The sequence below is a fragment of the Trachurus trachurus genome (assembly GCF_905171665.1).
Source record: "Trachurus trachurus genome assembly, chromosome: 9".
Lineage (NCBI taxonomy): Eukaryota > Metazoa > Chordata > Actinopteri > Carangiformes > Carangidae > Trachurus > Trachurus trachurus.
In genome coordinates this window covers 4732893-4756019 of record NC_139895.1, presented here as the reverse complement: position 1 = coordinate 4756019, position 23127 = coordinate 4732893, and the positions used below count along the sequence as shown (strand labels likewise).

Here is a 23127-nt window from a genome sequence, read left to right as displayed (position 1 = left end):
GTTCGGTCTCCTCACATGCAGGCCTATTTCAGATTTGTAGGCTACTTAAATCGTTATCAAAGATGTTTTTCTAGAGATTTTTTCTATATTCTGTGTCTCCCCGAGTGCCCCTCAGGGTCTTAAATAATCTTAAAAAACCTTAAAAAATTCTTAATTATTCGATTTTTTCCTAATGTATGAGATTCTGTAATGTAATGTGTATTTTGATATAATGTGTATATTTTGTTGACACTGTGTGTAACTTTTTTTCTCTGGGGTGTTATCACGTGAGGACGCTGATTGGTGCCGAGGTTATTTATACCGCCTCCTCCCTCACACACACCTTCAGTACCTGACGAAGGTCTCAGGACCGAAACGTTGTTCAATAAAACCTCTGCAAGTGATGACAGTGTGCGGGAGCTTTTTCTCATGTTACTCGACCACCTGGTCTTCTCCTACGCACCTGTCCGTCCGTGCCGGTGTGCACAAGTTTCAGCCTGGAAATTGGGTTGAAATTTTGGGCTAAACATTCACGGAAACGATGCTAATGAGCTTTTAGCACAGAGCTGTTGCTAATAGAAACCAGAACTAAAGGAAGCCACTGACATTAAAACATAGGCTATTAAATAAAAAGACATATTGGAATATAGGTTGTTGTGCATCTTTTAATGAGTTATTTGTTAAGTTGAACTGTTGGTATACAGTAGCTAACGTTAGCACTAACAGCTGTTTACTGGTGTTGTTTACATTCGTTAGCATGCTAATGAGCTAACCCTGCTTTGATTGGCTCGTTAAATCACTTTCTGATATCAATACAGTACAATACAATTGTAAATGCTTTCAAGCTGATTGATACCAGCTGGTCGGTCAACACATCTTGGGTAAATAATACAGTAAGAGCAGAAGAAGAAAAGGTGACGATAAACAGTTTTCCATTAAGATAATTTTGCGATTCTGGGATAACTGCATATTTTTCCTGTCCTTAAAGGGACAACAAGGAGTTTGTATTTGGTTATAAAAAAGTCTCATATTAATGTGGATGAATCTACGTTACCCACACTTGTTAATGGATCCATTTTCGATAAATATATTGTTTTGTCTTTATCGTTAGGCTACAGTATTTTGTTATCTATTATTTAGTGGTCGACTCACCCAGCAGTTCCCTTTACATGGCGTTTATTGCATATTTCAGTTGTTTTTATTGCTATTCCTGCTGTATTTGCGATAGTGCTACTTTAACATTTTACAGATGTCTATAATGATTAAATTCTGTTTACTTCTATACCGCATTATACCCTATACTTCCTATCAAAAAGAGGCAAAGATATCATTTAGCTCGATGCTGAATAGAAAAACAAAGGCTGGTTTTTGAAAAGTCTTCAAATGTCTTGTGAAAACAGAGCTTCACTGATGTGGATGGTCTGTTTGGGGGTTTGAAATGGATTCACAAACATCTATAGGTGATGATAAATGGCTAAAGGTAAAATTTAAGCAGGAATCTGAGGCTTCAACATCGTTTAAACCACATTTCTATGCTTTATTATCTCAGAGATATTGAATAGAAACATCAGTTGATCTCAGAGGGTTGATGATATCAGGATTAGCATGTTCTGGTTTTGTTAATGCTATAGCATGTAAAAACCACCTTTTGTTTCCTCACGATTTTCATCCACTTATCAGGACAAAAGCGATTCCTTCACGCCAAGAAGGTGGATTGTTGATAATCTCGGGGTAATTAACTCATTACCTGGAGATTATGTGGCGCATCAGTGTGTGATGTGAAGAACATCTCTGCAGCCTCGGCACCACGCGGAGGTTTTGTGGTCTGTCTGCTGATGCTGTAATTGATTCTGTGAAGACGGCCGTGGGTGGATTTTGTCTGAAAAACAGTGAGCAAGAAGACGGATTCTGTGTTTGTGCAGCGCCCCGGGATCCATGCATATTTTACTCTTATTTTGGTTTCTTTGTGTATTTCATCCTCCCGTGTGGTTCAGTTAAAGCAGCAGTAGCTAATGCTTGAGTTTCTTTAAAAAAAAAATCATATTGGTCTTTGTGTTGTTTTGCAAAAAGATACTGAAAGCTTCACAAAACAAGTGGAGAAAGAAAATTACAACAACAGAAATCAATGATTGCAGACGCCCGAGGCGAGAGCGAGCGCTGATGCAGAGTCTCAATCAGCTCCAGTTCCTGGGAGGACAGAAAAAAGAAAAGATACTGATCTGTGGTTCATGTCTGGTCCAGATCTGGAAACTGAAACCACTCAGTGATTATTAGAGGATAGAAATGATTTTAACCACCAGGAGAACACTGTCCTCCATCGTCATGGGTTCACTGTCTTCATTTCCCAGTGGTGATGTGCATCGACCGGTGACAAAGACACAGGAGCTTCAGTATCGCCCCTGTTGTTCTGTGCAGCTGATGAAATGTACATTTAGGCTGCGTTCAGACTGCAGGCAAATCTGATTCAAATCTGATTCCTTCTCATATTCTCACATTTTTTAGGGCTGACTGTCCACACTGTTTTTAGCAAGTGTCCAAATCACATTTGACTCTGTTCAGACTGGGCCACATTATTGACCCATCTGACAGGTTGCTGTAGCAACGACGTCGGAGCGGAGGCTACGCCGTATGTGACAGGCGATGCCTCGCGGACGCGGCGGCTACTCTCGCTGCAGCACAGTGATCTGCCCGGTGCTGCAGCCGCACGACCCCGCTAGTTCAACCTCAGCCCGCCTGGTGTGTGTGTACGTGTGTACGTGTACGTGTACGTGTACCGGAGACTGGTGTGTGTGTGTGTGTGTGTGTGTGGCCACAGAGACGGGAAACTCCAGCACCCCAGAGCTGGGAGCGCGCCGTCGCTGTCACTCCTGTCGCCGACAACACGGTAGTTTGTATAAAAGAAAAGTAACAAGAAGGAAATTGATATAACGGGACCATACGGGACCTGACACAGTGACGGCGCCGCGGAGAGTGACGTCACGGACAGTCAAAACCGATATGAGTGTTTGGAGCTGTTCAGACTGAGACGCATCTGTCCAAATGCGATCTGAAACTACCTCCTGGAGGTGGTTTCGATCCGTTTTGCAAAAATCGGATTTGATGTGATTTGGGACTGTTCAGACATGAGCCGTGTTTCCATTGCAGGAACTTCGGGGTAATTTTACGGGGCCAGCCCCGTTGGTGCGTGTTTCCACTGCAGGAACCTCCCCCACAGGGCCATTTACAGGAACTTTTACGGGGCCAACGGAGTACCTACTCCAGGGTAGGTACTCCGTTCGGCCCTGAAAACCTCCTGGGTGGGGCTCGAGGTTAACCCGGCACTGATTGGCTGAAGCTAGAGCAGGCTCTGACGCTACCAGAAAGCACCAAAACAACCGGCATTTTTAAAAGGGGGAGCAGAAGGGGAGCATTAGCCTAGCAGACACCGCTGTAAACAACAAGAAAACAGCAGGAAGATGTACACAAATGGACCGACGACGAGGTGCAGGCACTGATTGCAGTCTACGGCACCGAGGAGATTCAGAGGGGGTTTGAGTCATCGCGGCGAAATGAAAATATCAGCGCACCTCGACACACTGGGGATCCATCACGCCGCAAAACAATGCCGTGAAAAGTAAAAAACAAAAACAAAAAAAACAAAACAAACAGGATTACAATCAGCCGCCATGTGCACAAACACACAAACCAGAAACGCGGCTACCGCCTCAGCTCCTTCTGTCCTTCTCCGTTGTTGTTATGATTTTTGTGCATGTGCTTGTGACCTGCCTGGGTGACGTCACGGTCGAAACTGTTGCACGGCGATTAAGCGGCGATCGAAACTCATGACGTCGCCGCGGGGTCCGACTCTGCAGTGGAAACACGGCCACTGAGAGGGCCGAGTGAGAGGACGGTTCCTGTAGAAGTTCCTACCCCCTCCCTTTACCAGGAACTCCTGCAGTGGAAACACGGCTTTAGAAAGAGTCATCCGGTTCCAATCTGGATGGGCTAAAAATCGGATTTTTGCTGGCAGTCTGAACGCGGCCTTAAAGCAGAAGTAAGCGATCCAGTGGTTCTGGCTAACTTCCTGTCAGCAGATGGAGTTAGCAGTCCCCGCCCTCGTCCCTACGTCACCACATTCACGCGCATCCCTTGGCTGCACACACAGAGAGGACTGCCCCTTTATGCCGTTCTCTCTCCTCACTGGATAAAGGTTGTAGGATACAAGGAAAGTTTTCTCCTCGGCTTACAGCAGAGCAGAGTGACTGACAGACCCGTGTTTCGGTCCAAACACTCTATGTAAGTGATTGCTGTCGGAAGATATAACTATTTAAGACTTATATTAACACAAACATCCCGCTTACTTCTGCTTTAACATCTGTCTCAGGTGATCTGATCGTTACACAGCTACTGTATAAGTTCAGGTGTGATGCATTCAGGGCAGATCTGAGATCAGATTGTACTTCGTGGTTGTCTGGACCACATGTGTCTTTATAGTTTTAAAAGAGTGAACATGAATGTGTCCTGAATACATTGAAGGACCGCCCACCCTGTTGACGTCTTTTGCCACAGTTTAATTTTGAACTGAACACACTTACTCCATACCGTCTAAACAAATAAAACTGTATTTCATTGTAAGGAAGTGAGTTCCTCCATGTTAAAAACAAAGCCAACCTCTGGTGGGAAATCAAAATCAAACTGTGGTCAGAGTTTCCCTCTTTACGACAATAGTCGTAACAACTTTGTCACTTCTCACCTTTGTTACCTGAACGTTTTTCTTTAAAGCTCAGTGTCTGACATCTCTCATGAATTAGCTCTGGTAAGGTAGATTATTGTTTTAATGACCCTTTTTTCAGATTTCCTGTCGTTTAGGTTTCAGAACTTGTGAGTCGAAGACACAACACAAGATTTTCTCTGGAGAATTTAATCATTTAATAATCTAATTTTGTTGATGTTTGTGCAGTTATGAGCTTTTCCCACAGCGAGATTTTAAAGGGGCCTGCTGTTAAATGAACGAGGGCCGGGGTTCAGGGCACATTATTAATTTCCCTCGGTGTCAGTGAGCGATAGTTAGTAGGCCTAGTCAGACTTTGACCAGAGTCGATGAATTCACCAACAGAACATTTGTCTGCTACTGTTTAATGATCAATACATCTTTTGGTTGATTGGTTTTGAGCCAAAAAGGCCAAAAGTTCTGAAATAAGAGATTTATCTGGTTTCCTGTCAAGTAGGTGATTTTATAGTGTTGTGATTTTATTTCTTTATTAATGCAGTTAGCCTGGTGATGAGGTCAAACTGGGTTCTGCTGCACTTCAACGTGTCTGATTAAAGATGAATGAATTAATCACATTGTCAATAACATGACCATTACTAGAACAGTGAAGCTCAACACCACAACAGTCCAATATTTAACATTTTAATGTCTAGAGGCGGCCATATTGTTTGTAGTTTCTCAGAAACAAGACAATATCTTCGAATCTCTTCGACACCTTGAAAGAACGTCTTCAGATTTTGTACAAACCTTCACATGGACTCAAGGACGAACTGATCAGAGTTCGGTTGCCAAAAGTGGAAGGTGAAAGTCTCTGTGACGAGATGTCTGTCCTCATTTTGGAGGGATTTTTTCCCCAAAGAATTAATTTGCTGATTTTGATTAAAAAAAGGTTGATTGTGTGTAAACAGTATAGCTCTGCTGAGCTACTGTGATGTTTCTTTGTGTATTGTTGTATTTTTTTAATTAAGAAACAGTGAGAGAAAGGATGATTTGTTTGAAGCACTTCACACTCGAGGGAGCAGCCTTGTGTTTTTATTGTTATTCTGCTGTGTGGCTCTGTGTCCTGGTTGACTGTCGCTGCCTTGCGGATAGCAATTGAGCGTTTTATTTATTTTTTATTTTTCCTGGGCGTCTGAGGGAGAAAACGGCGTAAAAAAAAACTGAACTCACCGGGGATCGTGATTATTCTTTTATAGTTAATTTGCTTTGTGATTTGGAGGAAGAAGTCCTGGGTGGTCTTTGTCAGCAGCTGTGTGGGAGTTAACAGATGGTTTCAGCAAAGCGCCGAGGATCATCTCTCCTTTGTGCTATTGCTTATTTTGCATGATAGATTTGCATTGTTTATCAGAGGTTCAAGGTAAACGCAGCGCAGTACACAAAGTGAAACAAAGCAGCTTATAACTCCAGGAGCTGAAACTAAACCCGGTGCCCTGAAGGATCAGAGAGATTCTTCAACGTTCATTCAGCCTCTCAGGAAGAACAAAAGTGTCTCACATGAACCTAACTTTATAATTTCATATAATTTCACATCAATACATGAATAAACCGACTACATCAAGGGTGAATTCCAATTCTCCCCTTAGCCCTAGCCCTTGGCCCTAACCCTTCGTTTTGCACGTGAAGTGGTGGCGTCCCAATTCTGGTTCAGACGAGGGTTAGGGTGAAGTGCTCGGGCTATCTTGCCCTCGAAACTGAGATTTTTCAGGGGCACACTACAAACCGAGGGCTATGGCAAGTTTCCCAGAATGCATCTTGCGGCAACCGGCAGCTGTTTTATTTCTCACTGTAGCGCTGTTATTACGTAATTTTGTTAAGTTTTAATATTTTTTCATGCGATAAAGTAGCTGTTTAGATCCCCAATGTGAGGTTGGTTTATCCAAATGACGGCTGTTTGGAAGTTTGCTCCGATGTTTTTCGGAGAAGTGAAGCTCCACGTTGGAGCAGATCAACAGCTCGTCACGGAGACACCACCGGTCCGGGTCCGGAGAGCTCGTCAGCCGGCCAACCTCCGTCGTCATCCCGGGAGAAAAGACGATCGCTAATTAACTTACCCGCAGGTTTTTTAAAGGTTTACCATTCTTTTTAGGAGATAAATGCTGGTCTCATTGATGAAATGTAACAATTGTGGCAGTCGCATTAATTTGTTTGAATTAAAAGCGAAGCTTCATGTGTGTTTTGGACAGAGGAGCAGCGCTGCCTGGGGGATCTGTAGCCTACGTACAGAAATCACCACATTTACATCAATAAATAAATGTAAAACGATCAGTCTTCATTAAATTTTATTTTATTTTATTAAGTTAACGTGGTTTTGAATAGAGGATTTGTGGCAAAAGCTCGTCACGTCTGCTTATGTGAAAGCCAGCAGAGACGACTGATGACGTACAGTATGTGATTGTTGAAGTGGTGTCCCAATTTGTAGGGGTTGACTTTCAACAAGGGCAAGGGTTAAGGGCTAGGGGTAGGGGTAGGGGTAGGGATGAAAAATAGAATTGGAATTGGGCACAAGTGTCCGCGTCAATCACATCCTGTCCTTCTTCACCTGTTTTCTGCTGCACTGCGGATCAATGCGTAAAATCTTGAGGTTTTAAAGTTTGTTTTTCCTCCAGTCTGAGTGTTTCAGTGCTGAACGACCTTCAACGTGACCTCTGCTCTCTAAAATACAGAGGAAAAATAGCAGAGGGGATTTTTTTAAAGCAGAGAGTGGAGTTGTTTGGTTTCTCTCTCTCTCGGCGGCGACCTGAGTGAGCAACAGATTGATCTTCATAATAACTCAGGAGAAGCACAACTCCTTTATCTGGAGGAAGCAAACGGCAGAGAGCAGCTCCGGCTTGACACCGCGCCGCTGTTTTCTCAAGTATTTACAGACCTGGCACGGAGAGAGCGACTTCTCCCGAGCCCGGAAATCACTCAAGAATATTGTGCCGTGAGAAATCTGTGGAGCTGTAATCTTTATTGAGAGAAATCCTTCATCGCTGATTGTTGCTGCTGCTGCTGCTGCTTCTCTCAGCAGAATTATTTCCCAGAGCTGTTGTAATTGGGATCATAATTAGTGGTGAAGATAAGACCGGAGCTCTTGTAGGCAGAAACTCACTCGTAACCATGGAAATGACAGCACAGATCAAAACTTTGAAAACGTGTTGTTGGTATTTGTGAAACGCTGCAGGAAACAGAGAAGAAATGTTTTATCAGCAGCACTGACAGAGTGTTTTGTCTCTACTCTCTGAGCAGCGCTGATAAAGTCGTAGTAGTTGGATAAATATTATAGTTGAACATCCATAAGCATCACTCTCTTTGTATCTATTGGTGATAAATGGATCAAACAACGCAAAGATAAGCTGTAGTTCACCTGTAAAAGAAGTCTTCACATCAGATCTTATCAACACAGACGCTGATACTGATGAGTAAAGGGATAGTTCAACATTTTTGGCAAATTGGCCCCATTGCCATAATCCCTATAGTCATAGCAGTAGGTTCGTTACCTTTAATTGTCGGTGCAAGCTATTTTTAGAACGGCGGAGCAGAGCCGTGAGCTGCTCAGAGCTACGCTATATGGAGGCTAATGGGATTTCTTGGTTTCCCTCATCAAACTCATCAAATACACAATCCAACAACTCCACAACGCTCTGGTGGACAAGTTGTGACCTGCACATTCACCACGCTATGAAATAATAACAGGACGTTACCACACAGAGTTGTTTTAGAGGGAAATACAGAGACTGCTTGATGAAAAACTGTCCCTGAAGGCAACGCACATCAGTGGTTTCGCATGAATTTCCCTCTAAAACAACTCTGTCTGGTAACGTTGTGTTATTATCTCATAGCGTGGTGAATGTGCAGGTCACAACTTGTCCACCAGAGCGTTGTGGAGTTGTTGGATTGTGTATTTGATGAGTTTGATGAGGGAAACCAAGAAATCCCATAATGAGCCTCCGTAGCGTAGCTCTGCTCTGCTCCGCCGTTCTAAAAATAGCTTGCACCGACAATTAAAGGTAACGAACCTACTGCTATGACTATAGGGATTATGGCAATGGGGCCAATTTGCCAAAATGTTGAACTATCCCTTTAACTGGTCTGGACCTGGTTGTACTGTAGCTGCAGTTTGAGGTGATTATTAACCTCAAAGAAGCTTCTCTCAGAGTCTTAAAAAAGTTTGCTCACTCCAGTTCTAGATGATGGTGAGAAAAAGTACTGTAATTACGACCGACCATCACAAAGGAGTGAAATAAGAGAGATGATGATGATGTCTTTAAATTTTACAGTCTGCACATCGCTGCAGCCCAGTCTGGAGAAGCTGCTTCCTCTGGAGACTGTAACATCATCAGTTTGTGTAGTTAAAAGTTTCCCTGGATGAGCTCCAGTTCCAGTATGTTGCCTTATTACACTGTTGCAGGACTGCTGTTTCTTTTTGCCAAGTTTCTGTCTCTAAACGTGGCAGCTAATTATAATCTGCAGCTTCGGTAACGTTCGATCCAAACTTCTCACTGTGGATAAAAGTGAAGAAAATAGAGAGAAAGAGAAAGAAAGAAAGAAAGAAAGAAAGAAAGAAAGAAAGAAAGAAAGAAAGAGATGAATTAAAAAAAGAGATGGAAGAAAGTGTGGATGAAGCTGAGAGATGATTGGTTGCTGCTCAACATCTGGACGTTGCTGCTAACTGCAGACTGCAGCTGGAATAATGAAGGCTGGGTCTTTTCTAGGGGTGGGAGAAAAAATCGATTCACATAAATATCGCGATATCTTTTTTGCTGATTTTTAAATAAATTAATTTTTTCAAAAATCTTTTTTTTTTTTTTTATATTGTGCAATGTGCATTTGTTCGCCTTTTTTGCATACAGAGAGTCCAGGTTTTGAAAAGGGTTTAAGTTCACTTTATAATGGAGTATGTTAATTTATAGGCTCCTACAGTATTTATGTGCAGATAAATGTTAAAAATGCAGACTAAAAATCGAGAGAATCGGCAATATCGTAGAATCGCAATTGAAATCGAATCGCCATCCAAAAAATCGTAGAAGAATCGAATCGGGAGAAATCGTCCCAGCCCTAGTGTTTTCCCGTTTTATCCGAAACAAATTTCCAGGTGTGAAGGCTCCTCTGGACCAAAGACCTGGAATTTCGTCCGACCAAAAGAGGTGGTCTCGGTCCGAACCAAACTAAACCACGGTTCAGACTTTTTCAGTGTGAAAACTTTTTTTTTTCTCCGATGGTCTTTCGTAGCTTTAACAGGAAGTTCTGCTGGTTTCGGCTCCACACACGTTCATTTGAATCTGAACTACAGGCTTCATATTGGACCTGATGGTGTTCATGCTGCTGGTAGTGATGACATAACAGGATAATTATCATTGTTGATTCATCTTTACTAGATCGCTACTTGGTAACTCTTTAATTTACAGGCCGCTAATTACATGATAATGTCAAGAAATAGCCTAGAAATAACAGTCAATTTCATAGTGATGTGGAGAAATATAGCCAAGAAATAACGGTCAATTGCAAGAAGACTTGGTGGAGAATAATTCTGGCCTTCCCCAAAAAATTCAAAGCATGAAAAGCATCTGTGATCTTTTGCCTTTATGAAAAACATGACATAACTATGAAATTGACCGTTATTTCTCGGCTATTTCTTGACATTAAACTATGCAATTAATTGTTATTTCTTGATTATTTATTATCACGTAATTAGCGGCCCTTAAGTTAAAGGGTAACCCACTACTTTGCGACTATATGTCATACGCACGCCTGTTTACAAACCAATCAGTGTCAAGTGTAGGGAGACGCAGCAGACGTAGGTGATGAGGACAGGACGTCAATATGTCATAAACAGTTCTTTGGTGAGAAACCAGAACCAACTGGATCAGATGTAGATGATAGAGCAGAGACACATTGATCCTGGGTTCAGACTTTCAGGTTCTTTCCTCCGTCACTGATGCAACGGTGAAATAATCACATATCAGGAATATTAAAACCACATTAAAGCCCCAGTGTGTAACTTATTTGGCTTTTATTAGCAAAAATCAAACATGTCTTTCATAAATACGTATTTCACTGAAGTTGAATCACAGCCGCATCCAAATGAAAGCTTTCTCGTACCTTAGAATGAGTTGTTACAAGTCGTTACAAATACATAAGTGGGCGACGCACCGAACCGAGGCGGCCATGTTGCATCGCCATTTTTTACGTCGAGTGGCAGCGTGACCGTAGGTAACCACGGAAACTCAGCGGAGCTGTGGGCTCGGCCTGTTAAAACTGTCACCACTGTGTAGTGTGAGGAAGGACGGAGGCACTGGTGTTGCATTCAGGTGCAGTCAGGCAGACGGCCGTCGGCAAACCAACCGGATGTCATTTTACTCCACCAGAGAAAGACGGTAAAACAATACCACATCACCATGACAACATATTGTCACGCCTGTATTGTTTTGCCTCGTGCTGGCGGACCACTTGTTTACATAGACGCTTGTTTATCCTGTTACATGCAGCGTCTGTTGTCTGTCTGACATCCGCCCGATTTCACGTGAATGCAACATCAAGAATACGTTCAGATATGCAACCGCACTGCTAGATGGGGGGAAATCCTACGTACTATACCTTTAGTCAGCTGTTTTAACTGAATCTTACTGACCCCCCTCCTCCTCCTCCTCCTCAGGTGGACCCCATGTTCACGGTGCCGGCCCCCCCTGCTCCAGGCCACCCGGGGGCCCCTGGTTCTTCTCTGCCCTCGGCCCCGTCCTTCTCCCCTCCGGCCCTGCCCACCTCCAGCCCCAAGCAGATGGCGGTGAGGACGAGGTCCATCGGCACCAACACCCAGGACGGAGGCGTCTCCGGCGGCGCGGTGGAGGGAGACTCGGCCTGCGTGGGGCCGTGTCAGCCGGGGACGAGCGTCAACCTGGAGGGCATCGTCTGGCACGAGACGGAGGAAGGTAGGAGAAGTTTTAAAAGCCCCATGCTGTGCACTTTTCTCTGGGTTTATTTACCTGCTGATGTCCCTAACAAGATGTATCATTGGTTTTGAGTACCTGTGATCTGCTTAATATTGTTTATACTGCCCCTTTCTGTTGCCTCTTTCTGGAGCTCCAGCAGGCACAGGTCATTCGGCCAATCAGAGGAGAGAATGAGAACCTCTCCTCTGATTGGCTGACTGTTTTTGAGTGGCATGTGGTCGGGCCAATCACAGGCAAGTAACTGAAACCTAAGCTGCATTAATAAAAATTGAAAAAAAACAAAAAAAAAAAAACTGGTCACGGTGGGTGGAGTTACCTTGTGTGTGACATCACAGAAAGGAGGAAGTGCTATCCGCTCGTCTTAAAGAGACAGTTCATACAAATGGGCGGTGTGTGTTTCTCCGTTTATGAACAGTTTGATGCATGGGGCAGTATATACGTGGCCCAGAGACCTCCCCAAGCACGAAAAAATAACCACAATCACATTTTTCATGCCATGGGGCCTTTAAATGTTCTGTGCATTTAAGCAGCTATTTGTTTTGTTTTTTATTTGTTCTTCTCACTAATCAATTCTCCAGAGTGTTGGCAGCTGATCGTTCAAAACAGAAACCCAGAAATTATCTTTTGAATCTGACAAAGGTCATTTTTAAGTGTTTTTGCACATTTGCACTTGTCATTACAGGAGTTTTTTTTTAAAACCTGTGAAAATTAATTAGTTTTTTTTTTTTTTAAGTTTTTGTTAAAGTTTGCTGGTTTAAAGTCATAACAGTTCTGCACAATGCAAGTTGATAGAAGTTGAGACTTTTAGGCAGTGGTGTGAAAATAAGCAATTACAAACATGAAAACATCAATATGTACACAATATAAATAAAGCTAACGGTTCTGTATGTACGATAATGATATTTACAATATGTAGAGGAGAAAAGAAGCAGTAAAACTGAGATGTTGCACAGCTGTGGTTCGGTTATTATTGAACGTGTGAGGTGTAAGTTATTAAATGTTAATGATGCAGCTTTGGTGTAAAATCTGACTTTTAGATCCTGTCAAGGCTGCAGTGTCTTATTAATTAAATTCATTATTATTCCCTAAGAACTAAATATTTCTTGATTGAAGTGATTGAACAGATGCAAGGTGGAACTCTTAAGAAAGTGAAAGTGGTTCTGGTCGACCCGTCTCAGGTGTTGGTTTCCATAGTTTTTCTCTGTTGATGTTAATGAACTCGTCTCTCTCTGTAATCAGAAAGAACTGAGAATCGCACATGAAACTATTTTTACCGGCTGAGTGAAACTCACTGTTTGGCTGTTTCCCCAAAAACCTTCCAGGAGGAAAAAATGTGTGAAAACTCATTTGCCAGTTTGCAAGAAGAAAAAACGGTTTGTTTGTTCCTCCTCATTAAAAACTGGAGACGGAGCGAGTGCAGGACGAGCTCAGGCTGTAATTGGACACTCTTCATTTAGACGCCGTGTGTGGATGGATCGGATTCAGGTTTCTGTCCGAGTAAATATTTCCTCCTCCTGAGAAACTGGTGTCTCAGGTTTACTGGACTCGTTTGTTTGTTTCCACGGTGATGATCAGCTTAGCAGAAAAACAGCAGAATAAACCAAACTAGCTGATGTTTGGTTTCTTTTTTCTTTCTGAGCTTTTCAGCTGCATCTTCAGAGTCTCGATGGACAGATGGCTCAGTTTGTTTCACGTGACCTTGACTGTTCATGTGAGAACAGGTGGTGTAAGGCCTCGTCCACAGTGGGTTTCACCCAAAATGATCTTTTTCTTGTTCATTTTGAAAAAAAATCTATGTAAACACGGCATCGCTTCAAGATAGATAGATAGGTTTTATTTGTCATTCTTATGCGTCACATAAAAACGAAATTGTGTTTCACACATCCGCCGTTCGAGATCAAGATCAGTGCATTAAAGCAGAAGTAAGTGGAATGTTTGTGTTAATATAAGTCTTAAATAGTTCTATCTTCCGACAGCAATCACTTATATAGAGTGTTTGGTCTGAAACACGGGTCTGTCAGTCACTCTGCTCTGCTGTAAGCCGAGGAGAAAACTTTCCTTGTACCCTACAACCTTTATCCAATGAGGAGAGAGAACGGCATAAAGGGGCGGTCCTCTCTGTGTGTGCAGCCAAGGGATGCGCGTGAATGTGGTGACGTAGGGACGATGGCGGGGGCTGCTAACTCCATCGGCTGACAAGAAGTTAGCCAAAACCACCGGATCGCTTACTTCTGCTTTAAATTCAACAATAAATAAGTAAAACATGTATAACTTATTTATTGTTGAAATTAATGCACTGATCTTGATCTCGAACGGTGGATGTTTGAAACATAATTTCTATTTTATGTGTTCTCACTTTTTATTCCGCGTTTACACAAGCGTTTTTGGGGCGGCTAGGCGCAACACAAAGTCCGTACGTAGTAACCTTCCTTCTACTTCTCTGTTCAGTAACACTGTTTGTAAAGACAAACTTTCAGCCTCTGCAGCACCGTCGTCCTCCGTTTATTGATCAACATTGTTACATTGTGTGAGATTTTGCTTCAAATGTGAATGACTGCTGCAAAGTGAAAATGTTAGTGTGAAATATAACACTACACATTGTTGCTTTCAATAAAAGCCTATCCATTTTTCCATGTGGATAAGAGTATTACAGTAAAATGATAATTCAAGGGGACATTTAGAATAGATAAAAATGTGCAATTAATTTGCGATTTGCGACAAGTTAACTATGACATTCATGAGATTAACCGCGATTAAATATTTTAATCGATTGACAGCACTAATTAAAACCTAAATAAATCCAGGAATAAATAACACAACTTTTCCACAATGTTGACATCTTCGCTAGCTCAGGCTAACGCTACACAACCGATGATTGTTTTCTGATGCTGTTATCGATACGTAAACATCTGTAGTTTCTGTGGAAGGTTTTACGTTGTTCTTGATTCAGGTCACTTCAATTACAAGCTGCCAGGGGCGGTCATTGACCTGTGGTAATGTCAATCACTGTGTAAAGCTCTTAAACGCTGCTATCTTCACTGTAGGCTAATCACCTCTGTACAGCAAACATCCTATAGTGTTCTGTATAGTAAATGTAGAAAATGGTGTAAGATTGTTATTGTTCTCAATTTCACCATTTGAGTGATGCTTGTTATTCTGCATACATTGATTGACTGTTACACAAAACACTGAGATGTTAATTGTCCAGAGTTGAGCTGAAACTACTGGGTAAGAAGAGTATACTGTAAGATATTGATGTTCAGTTTGAAAATGTATTGTGTTACTTATTCTGCTAAGACTTCTTATTTGCAAGATAAAGTTGATTATTGATTGACTTTAATTTTAATATTGACAAGTGGAAAATGAAAAAGGTCACAGGCATCTTCCTTACAAAGTGAAAGATCCAATGTGGCCAGTAAAAGCAAGATGAAGACATGCGTAACTGTGAAATATAATGAAAAAAGGGAAAAATCCGCACACCAACAAAAAGCTCCAGAGCTTTGTGTGCGGATTTTTCCCTTTTTTCATCATTGACCTTTTTTGTCCAGCACCCAGCGTCAGCTTTTTGGGATGTGCGTGCTTTGTTTATACTTTCATAACTGTGAAATATAAACATTCGATAGAGTGAGCTGCTCGGTTTCGACTCAGCTCGTGGATTCATCCTGTCCACCTCAGTTCAGCTGTTTACTGTCGACCGTATGTCACAGGAGAAAACAGACACGTGCTTCTTTTCCTTGTCTTTCACACACGTCGTGCTTTTCAAAATAAAAACAACACAAATCTAGTTTATATTTAAACAGGGCCGTCAGCCCTCCAGAGAGCGGCTTGGCGCCGAACTACAACACGACCACGAGTCCAAAAAAAAAAGAAAGAAACAAGACGAGGAGCCGAACCAGGAACTCGTCCAACGCTACAAAACGGCGCCATGGGAGCAGCGGGCTGAGGATCAGACGTCCTCGCCGTTCACCCACTGATTTTTGACGCCACCGCACTTTGATAGGCCGTTAACGAGGACGGCGCTCGGCTCGGCAGCCTCTCAGCGGAGGTGTAATACCTTTACTGCAGGCTGCTAATGAATGAATCCCATCTCGCCGTGCCAGCCGCCGGCCTCTGAAGTCGAGTGTCGAGTTTTGGTGGAGAGGCGTTTGTATCCCGGCCCAGGATTAATTAACTGGAGCTCTTCACTCCGCCCGTACAAAAAAAAAAAAAAAGGAAAAGCACAACACGGGGAAATGATATCCCAGGCCAAGAGTGGTTTAAAACAGGCCAGAGGAGGAGGGGGAGGAGGGGGAGGAGGGGGAGGACAGACAGTGAATAATACATCTCCTGCTTCACACTGTGTTTTTATATAAAAGGAACCGGATGAAAACTTCTCCTACGGAGACAGAAACACTGAGTTAAAACGCCTCGACGTGAAAAACAAGAGGAAACGATGAACACGGAAACTTTCCATCAGAGCCCAGAGCACCAATCACCAATCTGCTAATCAATCACTGCAGCCATTAAAGGTCCAGTACACGACTGTTTAGGCTGTAAAAATGTCCTAAATGACGTTGTTTTGAGTAAACTCTGGACTATCTCCCTTCACGACACTTGGATTGCAGTGGACGAGCAGTGTGGAGGAATATTAAATGGTTTTTGTGTAGTTTTATGGACGTTTTTGTGTTGGTCCCTATACACGAATTCGGCGAAATAACCGTTAACGAGCAGCCGCCATTACTGCGGTGACAGCTCCCAGTCAGGCATCAATGGGCTCTATGCATGATTTTGATATGAATGCAAGTGCCAAGAAGTGGACCTTTTCTTGTCTGTAAATATGTCTAGGAAGGCTGGGAGGACATGTGCCGTCCTCGGCTGTTCTAATATCAGCAGAATACAACAACTTTGGAACAAAACACAGCCCCTTACTTCAGGAGGAGTGTCCGTGTTTAGACCGTAACGTTACATACAGTGTGCAGTCACAGCTGCAGTACAACCTGGCTACTCTCCCTTCTCACCGTTACCTTCACATCGTGGTGACAGTGGATGGTCTGTGAATGTCTCACTGATCCCTCCAATATGATGTGATGGTCGTCTAAAAGCCGGTGTAAAATACATATGTCCGACCTGTAATTGACGTTTTTCTGGTCATCGGAGGCCAGCTGATCAATGAAATATTCTTGAATATCTAAAACAAAGCACAAGTTGTTGTTGTTTTTATTCATGTAGCCTGTCCACATGATTAAATATCCTGCTGATGGCTTGCTTGGCTTGCTAACGTCAGCACGCATAATGTACCTGTATGCTATATTGTGTATGATACAGTCTCTTATCTCCCTGTTACTCTAATCTTTTCTGTTAATCGCTCAAACAAATGATTAAGTCCTAAATTAATATCGGTATTCATTTAAAATACCTTGGGGGACACTAAACATCACCAATCCAGCCTATGTATGATGCTGTCATAGAGAGTCAGTTTACTATGACTGACACATGCCACCGCAACAATGGCGCCGCCGCAAGATGGCGGCATACACAAATCGCTCGCCAAAATGGTGTATTGACTCTCATATAAAGTTTTGGTTGGACTACGAACCGGCCTCCCGGGTCTCCAGATGCACTTTGAGGAATAAAAAACTACTCCGGAGTATTCATCAGCATGTGGGTGAATTTCATTTTTTTTTGTGAACTATTCCTTTAATAGAAAACATTGAACACTCAGCTTCAAAATCTACAGTAAGGCCCTGTCCCATTTCTCCCCCTTAAAACTTCCACTTGGTTTTGAGTGCCCTCAACCGTAAATTCCACTCGTTGAGGGAAAGTGGCAGAAAATCTTTCCCTATGGAAATGGGACACCACTAGTGTAGTGAACGTAGCGAACGTGATAACATACGGCACATGTTTACAATTATACCGGTGGAGCGTGCTACTATTTTCATTCAGGAAAAATGCCGGCGGTTCCAGCTGTTGTGTTGCCTGTTGCGTTGGCTGTGTTTGTTTATCTCAGTCTAAACAATTTTTGTAATTAGTCATGGTTATCATAGATTAGCCGGGCTAACGGTTAGCTACCTGTTTAACTTTAATAACTCAGTGACTCAATAAACGGCCCATGAAAAAATATTTTCTCCAGCGGATATCTTAGTTACAGCATGACTGAGCTAACTGGAGTAGTTTCATGTCGTGTCCGACAACGGGAGGGTTTTAACAGCTGACGTCCTGAAGCTACCGCCGTTAGCTTTGCTGCTGCCATTAGCTTAGCTACCACTGTTAGCTTTGCTGCTGTCGTTAGCTTTGCTGCTGCCGTTAGCTGTCCCTGTCAGCTGCAGCCACTGATGCGACACCGTGATTCCCCCAATAAATACAACACATAGCGACACAAAACACACACAGAGAGAAATAGTAATGTTTCTTCAAGCATTTCAGATTTGTCTAAATGGTGATTGAGTGTGACAACGAGTAATTTCATCTTCCACTTGGTTTTTTTGGCTTTTCATGCCTTTTATTAGATAGGACAGTTCAGAGTGTGACAGGAAATGGGAGGCAGAGAAGGGGGGAATGACACGCAGGATAGGGCCTCGAACCGGGGCCGCCTGCAGCGAGGACTATAGACTCTACACATTGGGCGGGTGCTCTACCATCCATCCATCCAACCATCCATTGTCCACCGCATTATCCGGAGTCGGGTCGCGGGGGCAGCAGTCGGAGCAGGGATCCCCAGACTTCCCTCTCCCCGGACACTTCCTCCAGCTCTTCCGGGGGGACCCCAAGGCGTTCCCAGGCCAGCTGAGTGACCGAGTTGGGTGATGAATGAATCAACCTCTGAGTCCTCAGCCTCTGCTTCCTCGACGGAAGGTGTGTCAGTGGGATTGAGGAGAACCTCGAAGTATTCCTTCCACCGCCCAACGATATCCCCAGTCGAGGTCAACAGCTCCCCTCCTCCACTGTAAACAGTGTTGGCGGAGCACTGCTTCCCCCTCCTGAGGCGCCGGATGGTTTGCCAGAATTTCCTCAAGGCTGACCTGTAGTCCTCCTCCATGGCCTCCCCGAACTTTTCCCAGACCCGAGTTTTTTCTTCCGTGACCGCCCGGGCTGCCGTCCGCTTGGCCTGCCGGTACCCGTCAGCTGCCTCGGGAGTCCCCCGAGCTAGCCAGGCTTGGTAGACTCCTTCTTCAGCTTGACGGCATCCCTTACTTCCGGTGTCCACCACCGGGTTCGGGGATTGCCACCGCGACGAGCACCGGAGACCTTACGGCCACAGCTCTGGACGGCCGCGTCAACAATGGAAGTGGAGAACATGGTCCATTCGGACTCAATATCCCCGGCCTCCCTCGGAATCCGGTCAAAGCTCTCCTGGAGGTGGGAGTTGAAGACCTCCCTGACAGGGGATTCTGCCAGACGTTCCCAGCAGACCCTCACGATACGCTTGGGTCTTCCAGGTCTGACCAGCTTCCTCCCCTGCCAGCGGATCCAACTCACCACCAGGTGGTGATCAGTTGACAGCTCAGCCCCTCTCTTCACCCGAGTGTCCAAGACATACAGCCGGAGGTCAGATGACACGACTACAAAGTTGATCATTGACCTCCGGCCTAGGGTGTCCTGGTGCCACGTGCACTGATGGACACCCTTATGCTCGAACATGGTGTTCGTTATGGACAGACTGTGCCTAGCACAGAAGTCCAATAACAAAACACCACTCGGGTTCAGATCGGGGAGGCCGTTCCTCCCAATCACACCTCTCCGGGTGACACTGTCACTGCCCACGTGAGCGTTGAAGTCCCCCAGCAGAACGATGGAGTCCCCGGTTGGAGCACTTTCCAGCACCCCTCCCAGGGCCTCCAGGAAGGCAGGGTACTCTGCACTGCCGTTCGGCCCGTAGGCCGAAACGACAGTGAGAGACCTATCCCCAACCCGAAGGTGCAGGGAAGCGACCCTCTCGTTAAGTGGGGAGAACTCCAACACATGGCGGCTGAGCTGGGGAGCTATGAGCAAGCCCACACCAGCTCGCCGCCTCTCACCATGGGCAACTCCAGAGTGGAAGAGAGTCCAACCTCTCTCAAGGAGTTGGGTACCGGAGCCCAAACTGTGCGTGGAGGTGAGCCCGACTATCTCTAGCCGATACCTCTCAACCTCCCGCACAAGCTCAGGCTCTTTCCCCCCCAGCGAGGTGACATTCCATGTCCCTAAAGCCAGAGTCGTTGTCCGGGGATTGGGTCGCCGGGGCCCCCGCCCATGGCTGCCACCCAAATCACACGGCACCGGCCCCTTCTGAACCCTCCCGCGGGTGGTGAGCCTACGGGAGGGCGGGCCCACGTCGCTCGTTCGGGCTGCGCCCGGCCGGGTCCCGTGGGCCAAGACCCGGCCACCAGACGCTCGCCTGCGAGCCCCGACCCCAGGCCTGGCTCCAGGGTGGGGCCCCGGTAACGCCAGTCCGGGCGACGTACACTTCCTTGATTGTTTCTTCTTCATAGAGGCTTGGAACCGCTCTTAGTCTGACCCGTCACCTAGGACCTGTTTGCCTTGGGAGACCCTACCAGGGGCATTAAGCCCCGGACAACATAGCTCCTAGGATCATTCGGGTGCTCAACCAACTGTGCTAAACACCGCCCCATCTTCCACTTCGTTTTAAGCCCGCATCGGACCTCACTACATTTTGAGGGCTGATTTTAAGGGCAAAATCGCACTTCCCCTTGCTCCCTAGAGTAATGGGACACCCTACCCCTACACGTGAACGCGCAAAATATAGGGTTAGGGCAAATATTTAGGGCTAGGGGGAGAATTGGGACAGGCCCTAAATGTCTGTTATGACATCCTCAGTTACATCATCAATGATGTCAAAATGGAACACTCAGCTTCAAAGTCACAATGCATCTTCTGACATCATCAGTCAATACTTGTATACAAGGCAGAACACAATAGCTCATCACACACATTGCTGAAGCTGAAGAAGAAAAAGCAGACGTTTGGTCAGGACGCACAGTGTCATTTTTAGTTGTTACGTTTTCAAATTATCTTAATAAAACTAACGCAACGGTGAATACTAGTTCTGAACTGAAAGGAAAGATAACAGTCCGACAACTGAGGGACATGTTTGAGTCAGGGGATTTCGAGGGTTGTCCTTCAAGTGAATCAGAAGAATCAGAATCAGAAGTGGAGGAAATCCTGAGGGCTCATATCGACACCATCAGACGGATGATAACCCGCGAGGAAGAGCTGGGAGCTTGGCTCAGAACTCAGCGCTCACTGTACCATGAGCGGTCTGCGGAGCTCGAGGAACGGTGGAGAGACTTCGAGTCCCCTCCCCAAGAAGACACGGCCCTCACACCATACAGGATCACCATCCGGCTCCTCCTCCAAGAAGACATTGCCCCCACACCATACAGGATCAGCATCCAGCTCCCTCTCCAAGAAGACATGGCCCTCACACCATACAGGATCACCATCCGGCTCCCCCTCCAAGAAGACATGGCCCTCACACCATACAGGATCACCATCCGGCTCCCCCTCCAAGAAGACATTGCCCTCACACCATACAGGATCACCATCCGGCTCCCCCTCCAAGAAGACATGGCCCTCACACCATACAGGATCACCATCCGGCTCCCCCTCCAAGAAGACATTGCCCTCACACCATACAGGATCACCATCCGGCTCCCCCTCCAAGAAGACATTGCCCTCACACCATACAGGATCACCATCCGGCTCCCTCCCCAAGAAGACATTGCCCCCCGACCAAACAGGATCAACATCCGGCTCCCTCTCCAAGAAGACATTGCCCCCACATCAGAGAGGATCAACATCCGGCTCCCTCGCCAAGAAGACATTGCCCCCACATCAGAGAGGATCAAAATCCGGCTCCCTCGCCAAGGAGACATTGCCCCCACACCAGAGAGGATCAACATCCGGCTCCCTCGCCAAGAAAACATTGCCCCCACACCAGAGAGGATCAACATCCGGCTCCCTCGCCAAGAAGACATTGCCCCCACACCAGAGAGGATCAACATCCGGCTCCCTCGCCAAGAAGACATTGCCACCACACCAGAGAGGATCAACATCCGGCTCCCTCGCCAAGAAGACATTGCCCCCCGACCAAACAGGAGAGCATGGACAAGGATCCACGACGCTCTGGCTCTGAGGGAAGAGCTGGAGCAGCTGAGAGCTCAGGTCAGGACTCAGCTTTCACAGAACTGTGCGGTGGCCGTGGAGCTTGGGGAAGAAGGGACGGACAGCCAGCCCCCCACACCAACGAGGATCCACTTTATAATTCCTCCTCTTTGCCTTGGTCTTATTATTTCCCTCTTTTACCTTTTCTTCTCTATCTTTTCTTAACTTTACTTTTCTCTTTTTTCTTACTCATCTCTATTATTTCTAGTCTCCTCTAAACTTCTAGTCTGCTTTTTCTGTTCTCTTAAAGCGATAGTTCACCCAAATTTCATTGCGCCCTCATGTCGACTACTGGCGCTTTTCCACTGGCACGGCGCGGCACGGCTCGCTTTTTTTGCTTTTCCTTTTAGTACCGCCTCGGCCCTGGTTCCAAGCGAGCCGAAGCGATACGAAAACGTGACGTCAGCCGACTGCCTTCCACTGATTGGGCAGAGCGTTGGCGCGAGTGCGACGTCCGACATGAGAATCAAAACAGAGCGGCAACAGCGCCAGCTGATCTGTATCGAGACTGTTGTTATTCCTTCACCCGAGTCAAATGTTGCTGTGTGTAAAACCACACTGTGGTCTGTTAACGAGGTGCAGACGAGTGAGTTCGGAGCTGACGAGCGGATCGAAAAAAGAGAGACGGACAATGCGGCCCCACGATCGCCTCCGTGATCACCCCCGTGCCGCCCCCGCCCCCGCTGAGGAGGTACTAGAAGAACTCAGCTGTAGTGGAAAAGCAGCTTTGGGAGAAGTTTCAGAGTCCTCCGTGGTTTCTCTGAGTTACAGCGGGGCTCCGTGCAGCACTGCATGTCCATATGACAGTTGAGAACGGGGCTCACTTTTCTACGTCCAAAAAGACACACCAAAAAACATCCAAATACCTCCATAGTGCTCGTCTGTAGTGTCCCTCTTGTATTGAAGCCCCAACATGAGAAATTGTTCCGAAAAAAATTAAATAAGTCTATGTTTTAAGCTTGTTTGTAGCGAAAGCTCCCAGTGTCTCAGTTCACTGTAAAGGGGCGTTCACACCGGACGCGATAGACGTGAATACAATCGCGTCAGACGCTTCATTCGTGCCGCTTGGTCATTTTGGATCATTCGCATCATTCACGTCATTCGCGTCTGTCGCGCTAGATGCTCCACCCGTTAATTTGAAAACCGGTACTCTCCCTGCTCTCTTTCCACGTCGATCGTGGCTGATATCACCACCGTTGCTGCACTGTACTTGCTGTACAAGTCTCAGAAACACCAGAAAACCACCCGCCGTCGTCTCTGGGTTCACTGTATGTGTGTGTGTGTGTTTTTTTTTTTTGTTCACTCTGTGTAGAAGACGGCAGCGGTGCC

At 45.4% G+C, this 23127-nt stretch overlaps 1 protein-coding gene across 1 annotated transcript in view; it reads left to right on the top strand.

Annotated features, from left to right (window-relative positions):
• znf608 (zinc finger protein 608) overlaps positions 1–23127 on the top strand; it is a gene marked incomplete at its 5' end in the record, with an annotated part of 76517 nt that overhangs the window by 27984 nt on the left and 25406 nt on the right. The window contains one exon of the mRNA XM_083979821.1: positions 11364–11637. Coding sequence (XP_083835947.1) covers positions 11364–11637 — 274 coding nt within the window. The remainder of the gene's footprint in view (positions 1–11363; positions 11638–23127) is intronic.